Genomic DNA, 25256 nt, shown 5'->3' with positions numbered 1-25256 from the left:
AGGACTGCAAGCCAGGCCCATGCCCCTGGCAGCCGCCCTTGAGTCCCTGAACCAGAGGTCACGGCTGGGGCCCCATGAGCCTGACTCAGCTGGCAGAGGAGATGATTACACAGTGTGGTTCTTGGTATTATTATTAACTTTGAATTAATTGCCAACATGTAAAAATTGAGACACGACATAAAAATCCCAATTTCCAGCTTCTCTCAAGTCATCATGTAAGCTGACAACCTGCACTCCTCATCCTGGTTTGACCACAGTTGGCGGGAGCTGGGAGAAATCTGTCTCTTAGACCTCCACAGCCCCCACCCCTTCCCGAGGCCGAGGCTTCTCACCCCCAGCCCAAGCTGCACTTCTGTGACATGTGGCTCCGCGTTTGAGTGGCTGCCTGGCACTGGAATCCAGCACCTGGGGGGTTTCTGCCCTGCTCGCACCTCACACATCTGACGGCTCCCACTTCACACGCTGGGGCTGCAGTGAGGGGTTCAAGGCCGACAGCACCCCAAGTCTCCGCACCTCCCACAAAGAGCACGGATTAGGCGGCTCCTGATCTGGGCTTGAAGCACTGTCAGCAGGAGCAGCAAAGCCACTTCTGCCAGGACACAAAGTGAGGGGCGCCGCAAATGTGCTTGGGTGGAAAAGTCCGAGACAGATTCCAGAGACACTGCCCTCTCCTGGGCTGGGGCCAGCCCCCGGCGTGCACCCTGATGATCACTTAAACTCCCTTTGTTCATCGAGCATCATGAACATACACGAATATCATGCATATCTTGAGATACGCTTCACAAGGTAGCCTCCCACCTCGACCCTCAGCCACATACCTCCTTTCCCAGAAGCAAATGATGTTGCCAGCTTCCAGAAGTATCTTGTACAGTCATAAGTTGCTTAACGACGGGGATACGTTCTGAGAAATGTGTTGTTGGGTGATTTCGTCGTTGTGCGAACATCATAGAGTGTGCTTACACAGACCTACATGGTAGAGCCTACTACACACCAAGGCTCTCTGGTACCCATCTTATGGGTCCACCATCGTATATGAGGTCTGTCATTATGTGGTGCATGATTGTACATAAATAACCAAATGTGTATCTGTCCTCCCCCTTTTTTGTACACTAACGGTAGCACGCAGTGAATACTATTCTACATCTTGCTCTCCGCCCCCAACAGTATATCCTGGCACACCTTCCTTATCGATACATGAGGACTTTCTCGCTGTGTCTTTCACCATGGGTACGAGTCCCACAGATGCCTGTCTGTCGTGCTTTTTTAACCATCCCCTGCTGATGGACGGTGGAGGTGTGTTCCAGTCTTTTGCTACTACAAAGAGTGCTATGGTGAAAAACCACGTCCGTCCATCACTGCGCATGTGCAAATGTATCTGTGGGATGGACTTTTCAAAGTGCAGCTGCTGGCTGGAAGGCTCTAGACATTTGAGATTTTGATAGATCCTGTTCCACTGCCCTCCAGAGAGTTTGTACTGGTTCCAGCCCCTCTGGGGTGGGTGTGCCTGCTGGTTGCCCCTCATCTGAAATGCCGGCTGCTGGAGCATCCCAAGATCCCAGTGCATGTTTGCTCTGTCAAGCTGGCCCTAAAGGGAGGCCTCTTTAGTGCTGTGTCTTGGGAACAGAGCCTTCCCAGCTTCTCCCAATCCTCCAGCAAGCTAATTTTCTTTCTTGTTCTGTGCCCTACAGATAAACTGTGTGACGTTCCCTCACCCAGACACGATGCCGGAGCAGCAGCTACTGAAACCAACCGAGTGGAGCTACTGCGACTATTTCTGGGTAAGTGGTGCCTCCGTTTCCCCCACACCGTGGCTCCGAGGACCAGGAGTGGATACTCTGGAGGGGCAGGAGAGGCCTTGGGCTCTGAGCAGAGGGCTTCTCCTATTGAAGCCCCTAAAGGGCTGGCTGTCGGTTTAGCATCTGAGGCAGGAACTCTAAGACCCTCTTGGACTCCAAATCATTCCGTAAATCTCAGAGAATCAGTGGGGTTTTCATTCGTGGCACTATGGAAACCCCCACCAGAATGTGAGTAAGCTGAGGGGTCACTTTCTTTGCTGCTCAGTGAAGACAGGAAACCAGAATCAATTTCACTAAAAGAATCTGGGTGCCAGACCTGCCCTGGTCACTCTTGTAGGTGACCTTGGACGAGTGCTTCACTTGTCCCCTTGGATGGCCTCACTGTTTCCATCAAAGTCAGGAGATTTTTCATGAGGATGTGTAGGGAGCTCCAGCTTTAATAATTCCGTGGTTCTGGAACTTTTGCATATTGTTTAATGGGTCCAGAGTTTCAGTTTTGTAAGATAAAAACAAGTTCTGGAGATGGATGGTGGTGAGGGTTGCACAACAATGTGAATGTGCTTGACGCCGCTGAACTGTACACTTAAAAATGGTTAAGATGGTAAATTATGTATATTTTTCCACGATTAAATATCTTTTGAAAAATGTAGAGTTCTACTGCTCAGAACCTCTGGGGACAGTCCTGGATATTTGCATTTTAAAGTGAGTAATGACTTTCAAAATGAGATCACCCCATTCTGGGGTCAGATAGTGGTGATGGCTGCCCAACCTCGTGAATATATTAAAAACCATTGAATGGTAAACTTAAAAAAAACTTTGCAAACACCCTGAGGAACAATAAACAAATTAAAAACTTTTTTTTTCACACCACGCAGAATGGATTATCTATCCTTTTTTAGATTTGCTAACCGAGTACTAGACAAAAGTGCTTTTTTCTTTCTACCAAATCACGGTGCTTTAGGAGATACCCGGTGATTCCTGTTGCCGCCTCCATAGGGGTAGCTCCTCTTGCCCCGGCTGTGTCTCTTCCAGGTCTTCTGCGATCTGTGCAGAGGCAGCGAACGCTATAAAAAGGGCCCTGGCTTTGGTGTCACACAGCCCTGGGAGAGGGCGGTGAGCTCAGAGGCGATGGTGAGCGGGGGTCAGGAGGCCCCGTAGCGCATTCATTTTGTTCTATCTGTAGTACGAAGGTGTCGGAGGGTTTTAAGCAGGAATATGATGGGATCTGGTTTATGTGTGTCATGCAGGGAGGAGACACTAGGAGCAGGCAGGAGTGAAAGTAGCAGGTGGATGTGGGAGGGCAGGAAAGATGGTGGCTCTTTCCCAGACGGAGAGAAATAGCTGGCTTTGGAGAGGTCGTCCCTAGAGAGGGGCACAGGACATGGAGCGTTCAAGGGTGAGTAGCTTGAGCCCTGGGATGGGCACCCTGGGGAGCTGGGAGTCAGCATGTGGGGTATCGGGTGGGGGTGTCAGGGAGCCGAGGGGAGCGTGTGGTCCTGCGCTGGTCAGCAGCATCCAAGAGAGCGACACTTGTGAGTTCCCATCTTAATTCAAGCTCCCCTGGGACTCTGATACTTACTCTAGTGTTTATCTCCCCGACCTTCAAGGCCGTTTCTGCTAATAGAAATCTCTCTGCTGATACAGTCTTTAAGCCCTTTTCTTCTGGCTGGTTTTCCCTGGTGTGGACAAATCACTCAGCATTTCCATCCCGTGTGGGAGGCAGATTGGGACTCAGTATTTTGGCTAATTTTTCTTTTGCTTTTTTATCAAGATGTAGTAGTCATACGATGAAATGCACAAATCTTAAATGTCCTTGGAGAAACTTTAAATGCCCGGAGCAGCCCCACTGTGACACAGTGCGCCCCATGGGGTGGTGACCTCCTTGTCACAAGGGATATTACTGTGTGGCTCAGAGGGCCTCGGGTCGGGGCAGCCTGGGAAGGGATTTCACATTGGGAGGAAACGGGGATATGGCCGTAAAACCATTCATCTACTGGACAATGAAAAGTAGGGTTCCTTCCAGGCATCACCAACCCCTCTCCATTCCCCTCTCCTAAAATGTCTGTTCTGGAAAGGATCTTAGGCTTGCAACCGGCTCCTGTTTCAAGGTCAGGGGGTGGGGGGTGGGCATAGCCTAGTACTAGAAGGACCTGACTATGCCGCCCACTGGCTGAGTGGAGACGAGGACCTGGGCCTTCCTGGGTCCTGGGACAGGGTTCTCATGCATGCACCTGTCTGTGATGTCAAAGGATGTACTTTTTACTCCTTCCCTTAAGTATCAAAGCGTCTGACTCTGGGGTCCTGGTGGGAAAGGCCGCAATGGAGGAGGATGGTGTTGGGCTGGTGCCCTCCCGGGGCTGAGGAGGCTCTGAGGGTTGTTCTCCAGCAGCCACGGTTGTGTGGGCAGACGCTGGGGCAAATGTCCTGCAGGGAAGGCTGCGTTAGGGGGTGCCAGGCAGGAGGTGGGGCAGGGGGCGAGCAGGAAGGAGGTATTCAGGCGTCCTGGAGGAAGTGCAGGCAAAACAAACAAAAAGCATTTAATTTTTTTTTTCCCTTTAAAAAAATTTTTTTTATTACTTTTTTAAAAATTAGCACTTATTACTATTATACTTTGAGCTGCTGAAACATTTCTTGATATTTTAAGTTTGTGCTTCATAGAGATATCTATTACTTCGAAATTAACTAGTTCACATATTTTCTAGCTTATAATGATTCCAACTTGCTGGGTCCTCTCGGTCATTGGGATTGACTTTGTAGAATTTATCAGTTCTTGATTTTCTCTCGTCAGTGTTTCTCTACATTCTTCAATTAATTCTTCAATTTGCTCCTCAAAAACATCTTAGGAGCCATCACCACCTACTCATCTAGTGTTTCATATCTTTGCCAATAGCCCAGAAATACTGAAAAATCATCACACATTTTTTCTTTACGTCTAACTATATAAATGCCCCTCTTTGTCTCTAGTAATGAAAAAGCATTTAATTTTTGAAATTTTAAGAGTATTTGCTTATGAAATGGATTGGGTACTAAGTTCCCATTTCATTGACTTGGCCATCTTCCCTGGGTCCTGACTTCTGTTTAAAAGTAGCTAAGAAGGGCTTCCGTTCTTTGAGTAGTTAGCATACGCTGAGCACAGTGCTAAGCTGTTTCCGTAAGTCATGTATCCAGAAATGACCGTGTAAGGTGGGCCCTTATTTCCCCAGGTCTACAGATGACGCAGCTTGGCCCTGGACTGAGTGACAAACTTGCTTGAGGTCCCCAGCTGGGATGCCACCCTGGGCAGCCTGCCCTTTTCCACTCTGTCTTCCCTTCAATCCAGTGTCTCCCCAGAATCCACTCTGATCTTCTGCTGTACATTGGAGGACATCACTGCCCAACCAAGGACAAGAGATGGGATGGCTTAGGGTTAGGGGCACCTGCCCCCAAGGTCGCAGACTGTCCCAGCTTAGAGTCAGGATGCCAAGACTACCCAGGGGTCCAGCCAGCCTCAGCAGCCATCCCGTGAAAGTAACAGGCCGCCAGGCCTCAGACCCTGTGCCCCTGCCTCTTGCCCTTCTCCCCCTTCTTTGCCAGGTTGGGAGGCTGAGGAGCATGGAGGTGGGGTGGCAGCAGCTGTAAGGGCTTACGCGTCGGAGAGCACACGGGAGCAGGGGCACCAGGAGAGACGGGTCAGGGCAGTGAGGTCTGCCGCTCCCTTCCTCCCTCTCCAGCTGAAGTTGGGGCCGCCAGGTGCATCTGGGTCCCCTCTGGGGTCCGACTTCCCTACACACCATTCCACCCGGCTATGGACACCGATGTCACCTCAACTCTCATGCTTCTGTTTCCTTTCTAGGCTGATAAGAAGGACCCCCAAGGCAATGGCACTGTGGCTGGGTTTGAACTGCTGCTTCAGAAACAGCTGAAGGGCAAACAGATGCAGAAGGAAATGTCCGAATTCATCCGGGAAAGGTAAGGCCCAGGCCCTCCCAGCTCGGGGACTGGCGACAGCGCCCACCTGGACCCTGTAGCCAGAGGGCAGTGAGCACTGGGCTTGGTTAGCGCTAGGGGGAGCCTCATGGCCCTTGGGACAGATCTGGCCAGCAAATGTGTTGCTTTGGCCTGTGTTGTGTTTTTAAATATTTGAGCCAACCTTTTTCTTTTTTTTAAACTGGCAGGTTTTACATTAAAATCTGGATATCTAGCATCACTTGAGAAAGCAGAAAGTCTGGCAGTGGCTCCGCATCCCTCCCTCATGCAACAATTGGCTGGAGCTGAGTAGCAGCTGCCCTTGTAGAGGGAGCATCTGTTTCCAGTTTGCCACAGTCCCCACCACTCCCTGCTGTGTCCCCCACACAGACTGCTTGGCTCCTTTGCTTACCTACATGGCCCTCATTTGAAGCACTGGTATCATAATGAAAAAGGAGACTGTTACCTTTCAGTCCATCTTTGAGCCAGAACTGTGTCCTGGGCCTGGGCATGCAGAAACCACCCACCCTCCCATCCCTGCCTGCAGGGAGATTGGTGTAATGCGAGAGTCAGAGGGGGTCATTATGATACGCGCAGGGATTATAATAGTGGTTTGTCTGAACAGAGATGAGAAAACAGTAAATCGATCCCAATGGAAACAGGAGAAGCTACAAAGAGAATTCCCTTCTCCGTCTTCTTCCTTCTCCAGTCTCTCCGAGTTCTGGGCATGTGAAGCACACTCACATCCCACACGCTGTGCACCCGCCACGTGTACACACACGCACACACAGCTTCCCAGCCAGCCTGTCCAGGGCACACTGGAAATATTTATAGTAAATGGCTATATATTTTTAAAATATTTCTTTTTTAATTATAACAATAATCAAGTAATAATTCTTGGCATCTTAAAGCACCGCTTTTGTTTAGGAGGCCCGTTTCCTATGTGTATAATCAGATCTTTATTTTATGACCCATTAAACTGGCGGGAAATTGAGAGGTTGCGTAGCTCAGGTGCGAGAAACTGTCATTAAAACAGGAGACTAGGAAAATGGTGGTAAAAGCTGAAGACTGAACACACTTGTGGGTTCTCTGTTCATGGAAACGTTATGTGGGAATCTGCCACCTGAGGACACTGGTCTTCCCTGGGCAGTGTGGACGCCTGCAGCTTCTCTCCATCTCCCGGGATCTTGCAGGGAGGGCCGCACAGGGCGGGGAACGTGCTGGGCCGGGACATGTCCGGGGTTTGCCGTGGCATCATCCTGGGCGAGTTGGAGGTGGAGGTGATGCAGGGCTGGCTCTGGAGGTGATGCTTAGGAGCAGGTGATGCGTGCCTGGAGCATGCAGCTGGCGATGAGGAGCCTTTGGAGGTTTGAAGCTAAGAGTGTGACCTGCTTAGATTGCTTTCTGGAGAGATCTCTTGGCCACAGTCTGGAGGCTGCAGGCTGGCCGTCCATGTCATCCTGGGGAGGGCGGCACTGAAGGCAGAGTGAGTGGAGAGGAAGCCACAGAGGCAGGAGAGAGACGGGCGAGGACCTGGGGATGGGCCAGGGGGTGGTGAGAGCACAGCAGTGAACGGACACCAAGACTGCGGGTGTCACCACGCCACACCATGAACTAGCGATTCCTCAGAATGCTGTGGAGGACTTGGCCTGGCTGCCCTCTCTCCATCAGTGCACCCTTTGGTCCTCAGCTTCCGTGCGGGCAGGAAGCAAATGCTGCAGCCCCGGGAGCATCGCTGGGGCCTTGCTGTTTGCCGAGTGATGGATCAGGGGTGCTCTGAGACCCCAGCCCTCTGTCCAGCTGATGTTGTCACAAGCACAGCTCCTCTGTGTCCCACGGGGCCCAGAGGAAGGCTTAGACAGTGAACACTACCTTTGACAACACATTTAACACATATGTGCCTGATAACACACAACACTTCCCAGAGAGCTGCCTGGAAACTGTCAGGGGTCTGCGTGCTGGAAGCGACATACAAGACCACGTCCCTCTCCCAGGAAATGGAATCAGCTGCCGCTGGGGGTGCTTCCTGGTTTCCATGGAAATACTTGTGCCCTGCAGGCTTGACAATTAGAGACATCGGGGGCTGGGAGACGGGAGGGAGAGGTTCTATTCATGCTTCCTAGGGGCTAACGCCACCTTGGAGGGTGTAAACCCAGAGCTCGGGGGCTGGAAGGGAGAGGGGACAGCACTGGGCATCCCTGTGGTCCATGCAAGTGACATTCATCACCTGCCCAGCACTGTGCTTGGAGCTGTGCAAATGACAGCGCCTCATCTTCACAACCTAGGAGACAGGTGGGACCATCCCATTTTGAAGTGAGGTGACGGAGTTTCAGACAATTTTGTTCATTCATTCAATCAACAGATATTTATTAAGCACCTCCTGTGTGTCAGGCGGACAGACAATAGCCACGTACTCTCAGGCCTTGTGGTCTAGTGGGTTCCTTTACAGAGTTAATAAACGGCAGGGCTGCACGTCAGACCCTCTGTCTAGCACTGGGGGGCTGACGTGTTGGGTTCTCTCCCTTTGCAGGATAAAGATTGAAGAGGAATATGCGAAGAACTTAGCTAAGCTCTCTCAGAACTCCTTGGCTGCACAGGAGGAGGGGTGAGTGGGGAGGACAGTGATGGGGGCGGGGAGGAAGAGGGGACCTTCAGGAAAGCGGGTCCCTTTTCACCCATCACTGCTCCTTGGCATGCTCCCGTTTGGCCGGGGAAGGCTCCAAAGGCCTGGCTCAAGCTGGGCACCCATGACTTCAGGCGTGGGCATCCGTGCTCAGGGTTGGCATGTCCACATTATCTTCTCTGGCAGATGCTGGAGTATGTCAGGACCCCCTCTGGCCTGTCCCCTGGTAGCTGGGCATCAGACCCCAGACGCCTACCTCTGCTTCCCTTTCTCTGAGGGTGGACTGGCAGGAAACTGTGTGTGGGAAGGTTCTGCACCTGGCCCCTTGTCTAGAATTCTCTCCTGTGGGCCCGAGGCCCAGGCTCCCCTCCCACTCCAGCTGTGACAGTCCAGACCTCCTTGGATGGGACCTGGGCTGAGGGAGGCTCAGCTTCCCTCCCAGCCACAGAAGGATCCCTAGTAGATGGAAGACTGTGGCCCTCTCTGCTCCATCTGTTAACAAGGATTTCATCCTACTGGTGGGAATGCAAAATGGTGCAGCCACCGTGGAAAACAGTTTGGCAATGCCTCAAAAAACTGAACATGGAATTACCATATGACCCAGCAATTCTACTGCTGGGTTTATATCCAAAGAATTGAAAACAGATTCAAACAAATACATGTAGATGTGTGTTCATGGCAGCATGATTCACAGCAGTCAACAGGTGGAAACAACCCAAAAATCCATCATGGGATGAATGGATAAACAAGTTGTGGGATATACACATTGGAATACATGGATGTGTGATGGAATATTATTGAGCCCTAAAGAGGGATAGAGTATGCATAGAGTGGTGCCTTAAACAGCAGAAATTTAAGTTATCATAGTTCTGGAGGCTGGAAGTCCAAGATCAAGGTGCCAGCAGGGTTGGTGTCTGGTGAGAGCTCTCCTCTTGTATTGCAGGCAGCCGTTTTCTTGCTGTGGCCTTTCCTCAGTGAGGAGAGAAAGTGAGCTCTTCATGTCTCTTCTTATAAGGACACAAATCCTATCGGATCAGGGCCCCACCCTTAGGACCTCATTTAACCTTGATTATTTCCTTAGAGGCCCCATCTCCAAATACAGCCACACTGGGCGGGGGGGCCTGCGTTAGGGCTTCACCCTATGCATTTGGGGGCACACAAACATTCAGTCCATAACAGGTGATAAAAACGTTTCAGAACTAGATAGAGGTGATGGTTGCATAACATGGTGACTGTGCTAAATGCCACTGGATTGTTCTCGTTAAAATGGTTAATTTTATGTCATGTGAATTTCACCTCAATAATAAAAGGAATAAAGATGCAGGAGGTTAGAGTTGAAAGGTCCCCCGAGGTCCTCCTTCGAGTCCAGCAGCCTCCGTTTGAATCCTTCCTCAGGGAGAACGTGCGCCGGAGCAAGGAAGACCGTCTATCGTGGGATGGTGGTGGTTGTCACAGAGCCGTGATGCTGAATGTGTCCAAACCTGCCAGCGTGGCTTGGAAGTCCTTCAGGGGGATGGGCTCTGCCACCTGGCTGTGGTTTGATGAAGGCCTCCGCGTGGGCTCGCTGTGCAGCCAAGAGGCCCCCTCTGAATGGCTTTCACCCGCCCAGCTGGCCACAGGCACAGGCAGCCCTGCAGGGCCAGTGCCTCTTCCAGGGACGTAAGCGAGGCTGGCTCTGGCCCCTTTCTGCCTGTGCACTGGGCCTGAGACAGGGCTGGAGGACGTGGGGGAGCCAGTTTCCGGGCTGCCGAGGGGGCTTTCCCGAGTGTCCCCGTGCCCTGCACCACTATGTCGCTCCAGAGCCTTCCGGCTTCCACCTCCTCGGCCTGGGCTGCTGCCAAGGACACTCCGTCCTGCCAGCACGCATGGGCATATCCTCCCAGCTGTACAAGTCAGGCCTGCACCAACACGCCCTGCACACAGGCACCTACAAACACGGGCAACCCAGCACATGCTCATGTACATGCATTGACGCCGCTCACCTGCCACACGGGTGCGAACACACCCCCCATCTCCGCTATGTGGTCACACCCAATGCACCCTCCTTCCAGTAGGCACCATGGGGTGGGGGTTTGAGTATGTGGGCCCCCTCCTCACCATGTGCAGCGACGCTGCTTTGCATGTATGCACAGTTTGGACATTAGCCCAGTCCACCTCAAACCTTTCAAAGGGTAGTGCTGGAGCCTAGAGATTGGGGCCGTATAGGGAGAACCTGATGGGGACGCTTGAGCTGGCTTTTCCAACTTGAGCGCTGTGTTCACAATAGATTCCGAAGGATATGTGCACACTGGTAATAGGTTATTTATTCTGCCTTCGGTTTTTCTCTCCTGTGTGGAAAGGAAATGGGATTTTGGCCTTTTCTGGTTGGTAATCGTGACAGTAACATCCATTTTGATTTCTGCATGCCTCAGGATGTGTATTGGAACAGAAATATATTTCTGGTCATATTTTCTTCATTAACCTCTTCTTAGATGAAAAATCTCTCTTCAAATGAGAGAATTTCTAAATTGCTTTTTTCTAAACAATTGCGAAGTGCCTCCGAGGGGCTGGAATCCTGGGGCAGGGGAGGTGCGCATGGGGGATGTCTTAGCTCGCACAGGCCCCTCTGAGTGGAGTGACGGTCTCCCCCTGTGGATGCCCCGCCTGGAGGTGGGGCTGAGGACACTGAGCATGCAACTGCTTTTTCCTCTCCTCCCAGGAGCCCTCAGATGACATTCTCAGGCACTGCAGCCGTCCCTGGGCCAGTTCCTGACCACACGTTCTGCTCACAGTAGGCTGACAAACTCAGCACCACCCAGGGCCTTTTTGGCTTCCGGGCTCTTGTTTGTACCTCGTGCAGTTGCACGTGTAGCTCAGCTGCAGGAGCAAACCCCTCTCCATGGCCCGTTAATCAAGTTCCCACTCCTCCTGGCGCTGCTTCTGTAAGCTCTGCGTAGTGTTGGCGTTCGCTTCAGATCTGTCATCCATCTTGGGATAATCTGTGTGCGAGGCAGGGCAGGACCCAGCTTCCTTTTTTCCCTGTGGGTGTACAGTGGGCTCCGCACCATTTGTTGAAAAGACCATCTGTCCCCATTCAGATAATTGGCACCTTTGTTTCATATCAGTCACCCACAAACTCACATCTGAGTGAGTCTGTTTCTGGACCTGGTATTCTGTCCCCGTGTCTCTGAGACCACCATGACCACCTCCACCCCCGCCTCCCCCCACCGTGGACTTCCTACCTGTCTGCCGAATCAGGAGGGCAGCCAGGCCACCCCAAGCTGCCCCTGCACAGCTCCCTGGAGCTCTGGCCCTTCAGGCCCAGACAAATGTCCCCAGCTTGGATTGCCCCTGTTCTCACTCCATCTCTTCCCTGGTGGGCTTCCCAGCCAGGATCACCCAAGGGGACCGTTGTTTGCTACCCGACCCCTAGATAAAACCAGTCAGTCATTTCCCATGAGCACTCCCCTCACCCTGAGCCAACACCACAACCAGACAGGCCTGGACTGTGGTCAGAGGGGACCCTCCTTTTCTGTTGGTGATTCTCAGTTGCTAGCTGCTCCGCACAACGTCCGGAAGCCTCGCAGCGTGCTGTCTTTTCATCACCTTTGCCACTTGAGATTAATGAATTCTCTGGGGGAAGTGGCTTCTTGATGAAATTAAATCAACTGAACATCCAGCCTGGGCTTGTTGGCTGGGTGGAGAGGTCTCGAGCCAGGACACAGCAGTGTCATTTGGAAGGTTGGTGAGCTTAAAGAGTTGCAAATGATGGGGAATGTAGCACGGGGGCCTACATTCGAGTCTCGGGGACTTCAGGCGATTGTTCTGTTGGAAGCACCTCCTTGGAGTGGAAAAGCTATTTAGCGAAGAGGACTCTGCCGTTCTCCAGGAGGCTGTAGGCTGCCCTGGGGCTCATGGTCCAGAATCAGTACTGGTGGGAGCCACGCTCCTGAGGATGGTGACAGAGAGCCTTCTCTGCTGTGTGGGCATCCCTAAGAGGTCCCGGGACTCAGGTGGCCCATCTTTGCCCTTCTTGGAAGTCAGACCACCGGAGGTTTGCCTACAGGCAGGGCCGTGTGGTACCTTCTGTCTGGGAAGGGCTTCTCCCCAAAAAGGCATCTGTTCTCCTTCCTTGATTTGCCAGCAGGTGTTTGCACGCCCCCGCTCCATCAGCAAACAACGAGGGGTGATGGGAAGGGCTGGGGACAGCGATGGGCCAGGTAGCAAGGCCCTCACTGCAGCTGCACCCTGCCTTCCTCTCGCATCTCCCCCGGGTCTCTGGGTCTCCAGGTGTTGCCCCAGCTACTTGACTGCTGCAGTCTGTTCTCCCAGCTCCAGAGACCCTCAGCTTGGTTGGGATGGCTCCCCTGGCCCCACAGGTGAAGCGTGGTACCCACGTTTGTTTTGGGCCCGGGCCCTGCCTCATCCAAGTTCACAGTCTCAGGTGTTAGATGCTTCCCCAGGCCTCGGGGTCGAGACCCACCGCCCCGCCTCAGGAAGGGCTGTGGGCTCCGCCCTCTGTGAGTCTCACAGTCTTCTTGGTGTTGCAGCTCCCTGGGAGAAGCGTGGGCGCAGGTGAAGAAGAGCCTTGCGGACGAGGCAGAAGTTCACCTCAAGTTCTCGGCCAAGGTGAGCCCTCGCTGCGCCTCTCCGGGCTGGTCTTGCCCCGCTCTGTGCCTCCGAGCATTTGACAGCTCTCTTCAGAGCGTGGTGTCAGCCAGGTTCCGAGGTATAAGTTTTGAGAGTCGGGAAGGGGTACGTAATGGTGCGCCACTGGGTGGTATTTCCACCAAACCGAAACAAGAGCATCGGTAACGAGAACTATCCACTGAAACATGGATAGTAGGAACGTGCTGCTAGGAAGTGATGAGTGCCGAGTGTTTATTACCTTTGTTTTTAATATAATTTGCTAATTTTAAGTTTAGATCATTTAATGTTTAATACTGGCCGTCTTTAACAACCAGCTCACAGAATTCCTACAAATTGGGCATTTGGCTCTGCTGAGCCAGTGCAAGCTGCCCCAGCATAGCTCTGGGGAACCCAAGTGGTGAAACCCCACTGTCGCTTTGCTGGTCTTTCAAACGGGCGTATTGGCGTTTTCTACTTCTTGGGGTCTAGAGACTAGACTGTGCCAAAGGGGAACTTTCTGGTTTTGTTTGTTGTTGTTACACAGTTCCAGACTGGCTTTCATTCAGTTCTGAAGACTCTAGCTCTGTGACCTTGAGGACAGTGATGTTTCTGTCCTGTTCACTCTGCCCTCAGTACCCAGGGTGGTGCCTGGTACACAGTAGACATTCAATTAATGTTTTCTCAAGTAGTGAATCAGCGAGGCCCTCTCATTATCTCCTCCTGACCCCCCAGTCTTTTCAGTCCTACTTTCTCTCTGATTTCTCTTTGTTTCCCGGTGACCCTCTCTTTCCCACCCCCTGGCTTGTATCTCCATATTCCTTCTCAGGCTCTCCACTACTTTTCAGGGAAAAACTAAAGCAAGTGGCTGACTGAGATAATTCACACTAAAGTGTGCATGACTGGCTGGGCTACCCATTAGCATACTTCCCTTTTGAAGGAGGAGAGGCCCTTGAGAGTGGCACCATTCCCAGTGACCTTTGCCTACAGGGGTCCACACTCTTCCCTCTGCCCTCCCACCATCCCTAGTCAGACATGGCAGCCCAAGAGGACACTTGCACGAGGTGCATAAACTCTCTGAGCCCCCATTTTAAAATTGGGGGCACACTGCCTCCTTTACTGCTCGAAAGTAGCATCCACCCCTAAAGATGGCTGTTCCTTCCCAGGGCTCCCACATTCAGCACTCATGGGTCCTGTCTCTTTTCTGCTGTTTTCCCCACAGCACTTGTGCTTCTGGGCTTTGGGGTCCCCATGGGATGTGCACTGCTGGAGGACAGGTCTCCCCTCCCCACCCCATGATGGTTCCCTGCACGTCGAGGGCAGAATGAATGACTCAGATGGCTGAGACATGTGACGCAGCTTTATAAAGAGCTGAGGTGGGAGGAAAAAGCAGTGCTGTTCCCAGCTGCCCGCTCCTAGAGAATGTTAGTGCCCCAAGAGTGATGTGACACCTAGATGTGAGTGAGAATTCCTGGGCTGGTGATGGCACATTAACCTCATACCCCAAGCGCTCCACAGGAAAATTGCCACTCAAGCCCTGGGAGAGAAGGGAGCTCTTTGCTGCCTTGCATACTAAGTAGCAAGTTATTTTTAAGCTGCAGGTCATGGGTGGTGTTCCGTCTAGGTCCCCCTTCTATCCCAGCCCCGCGGAGTGCCGTTCACCACGTGGCAGAAACCTCCATTGACGGGTGAGATGAAGCGGAAGGCTGCCGCTGTGCTGGGAGCCGGCTCCGGGAGCTTCCGAAAAGCCACCAGCTGGATCCTGGACTGCCTGGTGGCACTTACTCCCCATCAGTAGGACCCCGGTTCTCGACTCTTTACAGAGTACTCAGCAGGTGACAACACGCTCTCCGAGGCGCTGTGTCCCTTTTACTACGGCTCACTCGCACCACTGCTTCCAATGCGAGATGTTTGGGGTTTCTCCACAGCCGCCACTTCTCCTGTACCAGCCGGGCGTCCTACAATCTCATTCAATTCTGACGCTAACTACCTGGAGATAGTGTCAGATCCCACAGGTGAAGGGCTCAGCCCCCCAAGACTGCCCCCACTTCAGATGCCAGTTCCAAGTAGAGAGTCCCCAAGTTACCCACACTTCTGTCTGACTTGGCTGCAAGTCAGGGGTTCCGTAACCCACCCACTTCTCAGGTTTGATAATTTGCTAGAATGGCTCCCAGAACTCAGGGAAACAGCTAGGTTTACTGATTTATTATATATTCAAGGGCGTGATAAAGGCTACAGATGAACAGTCAGATGAAGAGAAAGACAGGACGAATTCTGGAAGGATCCTGAGTCCAGAAGCTTCTGACCCCTTGGAGTTGGGGTGCACCATCCTCCTGGCACATGGATGTGTCACCAACCTGGGAGCTTTCTGAACCCCTAATTTACAGATTTTTATGGAGGTTTTATCAGGTAGACATAATCAACTATTAACTCAGTCTCCAGGCCCTCTGCCCTCCCCAGAGGTTGGGGGATGGGGCTGAAAGTTCCAAGCTTCTAATTGTGGCTTGGTCTTTCTGGTGACCAGCCCCTATCCTGAAGCCATCCAGGAGCCACCAGGAGTCACCTCATAAGAACAAAAGACGCTCCTAGCGCCTTTGTTGCTTAGGAAATTACAAAGGTTTTAGGAGCTCTCGCCAGGAGCTAAGGACAAAGACCAAAATAGATATTTGTTATTATATCACAGCATACAGTGATGTTGGTGTTCTAGATAGTTGTGCACAGGATTTAACTCATCTCTATTGATTTTATCAACCACCGTGCAAGACAGCATCTCCGTTTCACAAATGAGAAGGAACAGAGAAGTCAAATCGCCGCCCATGGTCACACAGCATGTGGGTTCAGCTACTGAGGAAGCAAAGAAGACTGAGCGAATTGGAGACCTGGCCTCCAGACCTTTTCTCAGGGCAGACCAGCGGAGCACTCTGCCCTCCCTTCAGGGCTGCCGGGGTGGTGCAGGCTGGCCTTCCAAGAGCCCGGGATGTTTTAAGTCAGGTGACGACTAGACAGGGCTGACTTCACCATTCAGCTGATGAGAGGTGTATGAAGAATGTTCGCACAAAACTGACTTTTCTCTGAGAACCTGTGCTGCTTCCCACCTGTCAGGGTTGGTGGCCTCGGGCAGTCGTCCTGGCGGCCCAGTGGTTGAATGGCAAGTCCTTGAAAGCACAGAGGCTCCCAAGGATTTATTCGTCTTCCCTGGATAGTATGGCTCCACATGCGCAAAACCCACTTGAACGCCTGCTCCAAAAGGCTCATTGAAATTCTACTCTGAATGTTCTGTGTCAGGGGCAAGAGCTCTTTAAAAAATGCAATTTTGTTATGGCAACCTTTCAAGCTTTTCTGGTCTACTAGCTCAAGCCATTGTTAATAGCATCGGGCCGTTAAAGAAATAAGATTGCTCTGTACAGAGAAAGTTAGACCTGCCTCCAGCTGAAGAAGGGAGACCAGAAGAGTTCCTTCTTATGGGGGAAAGTCTCATCGTGCAATAAGAGGCCATGCATCCAGTCAGAAGACTTGGGGGGGACAGTGGGAGTCAGGAAACTTGAGTTTCATGTCATCTGTCACTAAGAAGCTTTGTGACCTTGGGCAAGTCACTTAGCATCTCTGAGCTTCCATTTTTTCTGTGTGAAAGGAAGAGTTAGGACCGGATCAGTGACTTGAAACTCCTTTGTGACCCACAGTAATACATTTTACGTGGGCCCCCAGAGCACGAGCTATCCACACCCAGGTGTCCACCTGCAGATACGTAGACAGCCGAAACACACGTTTCACAAAACAGTACTTATCCTTCTGCCTGAAATGCACTCGTTCTGGTATTGTCTATCCATGCCCGGTCTCTTCTCTTCAAAAAGCTGGTCCTCACCCACTAAACTGGTTTCACAACTCTTAGCAGCAACCCACCGTTTAAAAAACACTGGAGCAGAGAGTCCCTGAGGTTCCTTCCAACTTGGGATTTCTCTCATCCTCTTCTGCTGTGTGCGGTGGAAGGAGGAGGCGGCTCAGGGAGCGGGAGTTCTGGAGAGGCTCCAACAGCCAGTCCCATCCAGGACGGGCCAGCTCGAGAGCTCAGGAGATCCAGCTTCTGGGAAGGACTTCTGACTCTCGGTTCAACAAAGATGCTTCAGAGTCAAGAATGAGTGTAAAAAGACACCGGCCAATGCTTTTGTAGGAAAAATTATATCTCTTAAAAATATGTAGGAGCCGGCCCCGTGGCCGAGTGGTTAAGTTCATGAGCTCCACTTTGGCAGCCCAGGGTTCACTGGTTCGGATCCTGGGCACAGACCTAAACACTGTTCATCAAACCATGCTGGGGCTGCATCCCACATAGAAGAACTAGAATGATTGATAACTATCTACTGGGGCTTTGGGGAGAAAAAAGCAATTTTAAACATAGAGGGAGAATCCATGGGTTTTTGTCTATGGGATGGAGTCACGTCTGACAGCTAGTAGCATTATGTTTCCAGAATGTCATTTGGAATTTGGGGAAAGCATTTGGGTGCATTGGCAGGTTCTTGGGCTCTTCCCCAGACCACAGAGCCTGGGTCCAGGGCCCAAGAATCCTGGATGTTCAAAAGCCCCTCCAGGTCACTCCTGGGCACATGGAAGCCTGGAAATCACTGACTTTCCAGGCCCTCAGAGAGAGACCCCAGAGTTACTGAGTCAACAGGCTGAGTAACCCTCATAGACCCCCGAATCAGGCAGCTAAGTTATGCACGTCCTCCTCCTCCCCCTCCCCTCCCCCCTCCCCTCCTCCCCCTCCTCTTCCCTCCTCCTCCCTCCCCCCTCCCCTCCCCCCTCCTCCTCTCCCTCCCCTCCTCCCCCCTCCTTCCCCTCCCCTCCTCCCCCCTCCTTCCCCTCCCCTCCTCCCCCCTCCTCCTCCCCCCCTCCCCTCCTCTCCGCTCCTCCTCCCCCCTCCCCTCCTCCCCCTCCTCCTCCCCCCTCCCCCTCCCCCCTCCCCTCCTCCCCCTCCTCCTCCCCCCTCCCCTCCTCCCCCTCCTCCCACCTCCTTCTCCCCCTCCTGCCCCTCCTCCTCTCTCCTCTTTCCTCTTCTCCCTTTCTCCCCCTCCTCCTTTCTCCTCCCTCCCCCCCCCCCCCCCCCCCCCCCCGCTGCAAATGCTAGATCTACGTGGGAATGGGGTTTTCATGTTGGCAGCTCTCAAGTTTTAGCATCTTACAAACTGCCATCAGATGGGGGTGTTTTCCTATACGAGGAGACTTCCCGGGCTCAAAAAAATAATAGACATTTACAACTGACAGGAGGAGGAAAGGGGCGTTTGGGTGGCCCACTGTCTGTTAATCTTTAAGGGTGGTCCCACAACAAAACCCTCGTCTATCACCCAGGGCATGGGGCCCTGAAGATCGTGTGTTCTTCCAAGTAGTGAAGGGGCACTGACTCCGCACCAGCTCCGCCTGGACGCTGTGGACACAGCAGTGGCCAAGCCCACATGGCCCCTGCCCTCGTAGAGCTCACTGTCCTGTGTCGCCGGTGGTTTAGAACTAGGAACACTGAAGTCCTCGAGGTCCTCAGAGAAACAGATAATGTAGCAGGTGCCTGGTGAGGAGGAAGAGGAGAGAAATCCCAGAATCCCAGAGTGGGATGTCACTGTCCAGGGAAATTCAGCTCGGCTTCCCAGAGGTGCTTCCTGGCCAGGAGGCCGAGGGACCCTGCAAGGCCGTGTTGGTGGGGTCCTGGAAGGCCAAGTTGGAGGAGTGGAGCTCACCTGGCTTTGACCACAGCAGGTCCACGTTTAATCTGTTTTCTTATCAGATGCATCTCATGTTCTCCGACTCCCAAAAAAGTGTAGTGAAAGTTCTCCTTTGAAAGGGAGTCGAGTGGGAAAGAGCGAAGGAATAGAAGAGAAGGGGAAAGCTGGAAAACCCCGCACCCCCCAGCTCCTCTCAGGGCATAGACTCTTTCTCCGCCCTCCCTCGGAGTCCGAGGCGGGTCTCCTGGGGGTGGGAGGTGTGCCAGGTTCCACGCAGACAGTGAGGTGAGCTCCCCCGCTGGGCACAGCTCAGGAGAGGGGCCCTGGGAGTCCCCACCGGACCTGGGGGGCTTCCCGCCATGGATTCCTGGAGCTTTGGGCCATGCCTAGACCGTCTCTGTAGTCTCAGCACCTGGCACATAGCAGATGGTCAGTCAACAGAACTGAACTGAGACCACCCAATTAAATGGCATCCACACGGCCGTCCCTGTGCTAAGTGCCAGGGGACACAGAGATGGTGGCTTGGTTTCTGCCCCCAGAAAGCTCCCAGTTTGGAAAGTAAGGGAGACAGACAGCCGAGCAAAGCCCTACAAAAAGCTGTGGCAGCTGAGCGGAGGGAGATAGGCAACAAGAGACTCAGAAAGTTCTAGATCCCAACCCGTCCATCTGTCGATGTGAATGCTGGGACCTCCAGCTAAGGTGAGCCCAGACTGCCACCTGATGAGCAGCCGCTCGTCTCTAACCCTCTTGTAGACCAGCCAGGCCACTGCCCCAGGCCCTGTGTCACCTGCTGGGGTTGGGGGGAGTGTCCGTCTCTCTCCTTCAGTTACTTGCAGCTGATGCCCAAGGGTCCTGAGCGTGTGTCCCCCCCTCTCCTCTACAGCTTCACAGTGAGGTAGAGAAGCCCCTAATGAACTTCCGGGAGAACTTCAAGAAAGACATGAAGAAGTGCGACCACCACATCGCTGACCTCCGCAAGCAGCTCGCCAGCCGCTACGCTGCAGTGGAGAAGGTGAGGGGCCCAGGCCTCCGGGCCGGGGTGGGAGGTGGGGGCCTGCTGTGGGAGGATGGGCTGGGGACCACCGGGGGCTCTGAGTGCCAGGGCCGAGGCCTTTGTCCCCGCTGTGGCAGGATGGCGGGTGGGGAATGCAAACCTTGAGCCCAAGCTGGAGAGCCCCCGCCCCCAGCCAAAGGGCAGGTAAGAGCTGCTCCCCAGTGGGGCTCGCATCACTGGGAGCAAGAGAGGCTGCATCTGCCATGGGAGACGTAGCGGGGCCCCAAAGGGCACGTGAGACAGGGTACGCCCTGCTTTTGTGGGACCTGGAGCCTGGACGTGCTCCTGGTCCGCACCCTTTGGGCCTCACCTGGCAGATTCCCTCTTGATAGTCTCCCTGCCCAGAGGCCACAGTGTTCTGACCTCAGAAGTCTGACCCTAGTGGGAGCTGCTGATGGCCAGCCCTGGAGTGGAAGAGAGCTCTCCCTGGGGCTGGGCTGACTCCAGGGCCGTAGGGACGAGTGCAGGACACTTAACTGCTGCAGGCACCAAAGGGCCTGTCCTGGCCCAGAGGGGGTAGCTGGTGCTGCCGTCTGCTAAGCACTGCTGGGAGTGACGTAGATGACCTTTGTGGGCCCTTCCACCCCAGAGAGGCTGTGGTTTTAGGACTGCCTGGGTCCCCAGTATGTGTCCACACTCCAGTGAAAGCGTGGTCTGAGAGGCTTGCTCTGGGCCGAGTCGGGATGCAGTTGAAAGAGATGGGGCTGAGAATACGTGTGGCAGCCTCTGCACAGTTCCTAACTGGCTGGGTGGTGGTTAGTCACTAGTCTGGCTGCTTGGCCTCTCAGAGCCACTGGGGCATCACTTACAAAAGGACAAAAAAGAAAGGACTCTTCCTAGAAAAGGGGAGGGTGGGCCACATGACCCGTGGGACCCACCTGGGTCTGTGCCCCGTGACCGGCTTCTCCATGTCCTTGGACCCCAGGCCCGGAAAGCCCTCACAGAGCGGCAGAGAGACCTGGAGATGAAGACCCAGCAGCTGGAGATCAAGCTGAGCAACAAGACGGAGGAGGACATCAAGAAAGCACGGAGGAAGTCCACGCAGGCCGGTGAGTGTGGGGCCAGCGTCCAGCTGCCCCTCGCAGTCTTCACTTGGTCACGGAGGCACAAAAGGAGAGGCTGGGACATGGGGTGCCCGGGAAGGTGCATCCCACAGGATGAGGCTGGGAGGTGGGCGCTGTGGAGTAGGGAGCAGGCCAGGCTGTTTCCAGGCCACGGCCGGGGACTGGGCTCCTTGTGCTCCCCCAGAAGGGCTCTTTGTTGCCCAAACCCTGGCTCTCTGAGCAGGAGGTGGACTAACTCCCCCATGCACGCAGGATTCTGGGGTCCTATCCCTGCGTGGAGTCCACAGGACAAGTGCAAAGTCCTGCCCACTCATGTCGTCCCATCTCCCCAGCAGTGACCTTCCAAAGGTTCACCCATGGTGGCGGGCTTCTGCCCCGGGAACAGAGGCCGACATTTTGTTTAATGAAATAAACACATTTCAGATTCTCTCTGAAAGATTCCCCCAGTGAGTTGGTTTCTGCTTCCACCTAGCGGTCAATATTAGCTAATGCACAAGGAAGGGGACCGGTAAAAGCTTATTAACTATCTTTAAAAAGCCAGTTTCACTGCGTGCGAGGACAATGCGTGTGGCTTTCTGGTGTTAGAATGTGTGCTGTAGGATGAGGGTTTGGATTAGATGGTCTCTAGGTCCCTTTCACCTCAGTTTCTGGTGAACCTGCTACAATTAATTCATTATAAAATGAAGCAGCTACCCAGTGGACATTTTGAAATAAGGTGGTATAAACATGTCAGTAACAAAATAATATAATAGAAACATAGCATTTTATATAAAGATCTTATAATGCACAGTAGTAAATTATTGGTTCTAGAAATAGAAGGCATAATATGCTTATTGGAGTAAGAAGGAGACCCCAGAGGAGAGGCATATTTAAATTAGTTTAATTTATTAACTTATTAAAAAGTAAAATTATATTGCAAAACCAATATCACTACTTGGCAAAAAATTTTAATCAGCACATAAGAATATAAAATCTTATTCAACAGGTATAATCACCATCAACACTTGGTGTTTTAATTTTTAAAAATGTTTTTTAATAACTGTAATTAAATTTATGCACATTAGATCATGTTATACTCTATGTTCTGAACTTATGTTCTAACTGATCCATCTTAGAAATAGCCCTGTTCTGTCACCTATGCGTTGATTTATCCATCCATTCAGTAAGTCCCCTGTGACTTTTTTTCTGTGAACTGATTAATTCTCCATTTTCTTGTCGAGTGGCTGGTCTTGTTCTTACTGACTGATTGAAAGGGATTATTTATAAGTTAGGAAAATTAACCTTTTGTCATCTGAATTGCAAATATTTTTCCTACGTTGTGTTTTATCTTTTAATTTTGTTCTATTTTTTCCTTTTCTTCTTCTTTTGGCTTCTTTTGTTATTTTTTTGTTTAATGGTCTTTTCTTGTGTGAGTTCTAGAGAAGAACTTCCTAAAACTTAGAAACACTTTCCCTTTTTCAAGATTTTTTTTTTAATCACTTTTTTTCCCTTATTTCCTTTTGGCTTCAGGGGTTTTTTAAAGATATTTGGTCCACCAGACCTTTATTTTTCCTTACACCACTGCTTTACCCATATTCCACATGTACTGATTTGCAGTGTGTTCATTTCTCCCATATTCTAGATATTTTGCTGTTTGTGTTTTGATTTCATCTTTGGGCCAAATTTAAAAGAAAATCTTTAAGTTTTCACGAGCCAGGCTCTGTTACTGTTGTTTTCTACTCTTGCTATTTGTGTCTGGTTTCATTGTGTTGTCATCAGGTGACACAGTCTCTTGTCCCCACAGTTTGGAATTGTTTTGTGCTGACAGTGACTAGTCCTCAGATGTAAAAATTCTACCTTTTTGAGCCGTCTCGGTGTATCAGGCACCAGGCCACATGCCTTCGAGCATTCTCTCTTTAATCCCCCAGTCCTGCCACAGGGAGATATTTTTATAGCCTTTTACAAGTGACGAAACTGATGACAAACAGGATGAGGAACTTTCCCAAAACTGACGGTTATGGAGCACCTGGTCCAGAATTCTCTCTTCTCTTGTTCCAAAGGCTTGGCTTGCCATCCTTTGGTTGGACAGGCTGTTACCCAGAAAATGTCAGCTCTTCTTTCCTCTGCTCCCTTCCCTTCCTGTCCCTCATCTTTTCCAAGCCTACTGGAAGGGTGCGCATCTGGGTCCTCAGGGGGCTTGACTTCATTTTGCCATCCTCATCATCATCACGTAGCTCATGTTAATGTGCTGACTCTGTGCCAGTGTGCATTCTAAGCACTTTACATATGTCGACCTCTCTGATCTTCACCATGACTCTGTGAAGGTACCATTATTGTCCCCATTTTACAGATGAGGAAACTGAGGCACAGGCAGGTTAATTGACTCGTCCAAGATTGCACGGCTAGTACACAGTGGCGCTGGTATGACAACCCTGGTGTTCTGGTTCCAGAATCCGTGTCTTTAAGCTGTACTGTTCAGAAGGGTCTGATTTCAAACCCTTGGGCTCCATGGAGAGAAGACATACTCTTCCTTCTCCTACCCTGTTTCCTGACGTTGCAGAAATTCTTGAAGCATTTTCTCAAAATCGTGATTGACCCATACAGCTTTGGGAATTTCATATTGTACGTTTATGGGGCAACATGCTGACCCCATCCTCGGTCAGGGCCAGGCTCCTGGTGGGAATGCATTTGCAATGAAATATCCACGTTCTTTCTTCTAGTTCAGTCCTCCTTGGAATCAAGGGCCTCGTCATTGGCCTTGGACAAGAGCAAAATGAACAACGCCCTTGATTTGGGTTCTGTTACTCAAGGCTCATCTCCCAGGCAGCATTGTGGTTCCCCAGGGAGGGGTTACTGACTGAGCTGGGCTCTGGGTCAGGTGGACATACCTCTCCCTGTTTTCTTGCTCTTTCATGTTGGAATACACACGAGCAAGGTGATGATGTTACAGGAATAACTTTGAATCTACTTGAATTGCTAGATCTGGAGAATAAATCAAGTTGGCTTTGGTTGGCTCGTGCATCTTCCCCACTGTGATGCCTTCCTCTCTGGAACCCTAACGATCAGGACGCTGCATGTAGACTAAGCCATGCGCTCAAGTGGGGCTTCTCCAACTGTGGTGTGCACATGGGTCCCCTGAGGATCTTGTGAAAATGCGGTTTCTGATTCACTGGGTCTCGGGCGTGTCCTGAGAGCTGCATTTCTAGCAAGCTCCCAGGGCATGCTGCTGCTGCTGCAGGAGCTGTGTTTTGTGTAGCAAGATTCTCAGATGCTGGTACCTTAGGAATATTGGCAATTACTTAACAGTTTGTTTTCTTTCTAATTACAAAATATTTCAAACGTATATATGATTACAGAAAATAATATACTAGCCATCAAGATTGAGTAATTATGTTTGTTTCAGATCTCTCTCTCATGAAATAAAATGCTACAGAAAGCTCATTCCCTCCCACTCATCCTTTCTCAGTTGCCCAAGGTCACCGCTATCCTGGAATTGGTGCGTAGCGCTCCAGTGCATGTTTTCATGCCGCTACTGCACATGAATGGGCCATAAACCACCAGGCACGTTATTTTGTTTTTCAGAATGATATCTGCACGTGTACACGCACACACACACACAGGTGTGACTTGCAAGCTTCTCTTCTTTAACTAGTACCAAGTTGCTCGTGACACATTTTCACCAAGCAGGACTCTCCAATGGAAATGAAACTGCCATCTTTAGAGGGGGAAGCATTTTCTGGGCTTATGCTAGGGCTGGGGTTCCTAGGAGTACCCCCCCTGCACACACACACACACACCCATCCATCCTGAATTCTCGGTGTCTGGAGTCAAGTTCAGATGGACACTCTGAAGCTCGTCTCTTGTGGTGCTGGGTTGCCCCCTTCCTTTGCTCTGTCCCCCATTTCCAATGGTCTCCGTGGTCCCAGGGAGAGGAGAGGGCATGGCTGTGGGACACAGGTGGGAGAAGGCAGCCATGGCGAGGACAGGATGGAGTGTGAATGGTGGTGTTGGCCTTTTCCAGGAGATGACCTTATGCGCTGTGTGGACCTCTACAACCAGGCCCAGTCCAAGTGGTTTGAAGAGATGGTGACCACCACATTGGTGAGTGACCGGAGATGTGTAAGCGTGTCAATACAGGGACGGACTGGTGCTCAGGAAGCCCTGGGTCGATGCTGGCGGGCACAGGGGTGATGTAATGGGAGTGACTGTAGACATGGTCATTAGATCTGCTCTAGTGTTGGAGTCAAGACCTCCACTCTGGGCCAATCTCTGGATTCAAATCCTTGCTCTGGCTCTTCCTAGCTGTGTGAGCATGGGCAAGGGTCGGGTCTTGGTATATCCTCCTTGGCTGTCCCCTGCAAGTCAAAGTCAACTGAGGATGCACCTAGCTAAGTAGACAGTGGGCCCTTTAGGGCAAATAACCAAGTTGTAGGGAGCATGACCCTCCCCACCCCCAAAAGAGTTATGGGTCCTTGATAGGAGATC

The 25256-nt window shown here is 51.8% G+C and overlaps 1 protein-coding gene across 18 annotated transcripts in view; it reads left to right on the top strand.

The window, feature by feature from the left end:
* The window catches only part of GAS7 (growth arrest specific 7), a 219070-nt gene that overhangs the window by 185556 nt on the left and 8258 nt on the right, over positions 1 to 25256 (top strand). For all 18 annotated transcript variants that reach the window (XM_023653502.2, XM_070226552.1, XM_023653503.2 and 15 more), the window contains 7 exons: positions 1689 to 1778; positions 5629 to 5744; positions 8272 to 8346; positions 12894 to 12972; positions 19558 to 19686; positions 20654 to 20777; positions 24793 to 24872. In XM_023653502.2, coding sequence (XP_023509270.1) covers positions 1689 to 1778; positions 5629 to 5744; positions 8272 to 8346; positions 12894 to 12972; positions 19558 to 19686; positions 20654 to 20777; positions 24793 to 24872 — 693 coding nt within the window. The remainder of the gene's footprint in view (positions 1 to 1688; positions 1779 to 5628; positions 5745 to 8271; positions 8347 to 12893; positions 12973 to 19557; positions 19687 to 20653; positions 20778 to 24792; positions 24873 to 25256) is intronic.

This window comes from Equus caballus, chromosome 11 (assembly GCF_041296265.1).
Source record: "Equus caballus isolate H_3958 breed thoroughbred chromosome 11, TB-T2T, whole genome shotgun sequence".
In the NCBI taxonomy this organism is placed as follows: Eukaryota; Metazoa; Chordata; class Mammalia; order Perissodactyla; family Equidae; genus Equus; species Equus caballus.
The sequence above is the reverse complement of the archived record's forward strand: the minus strand, read 5'-3'. Positions and strand labels throughout refer to the sequence as shown.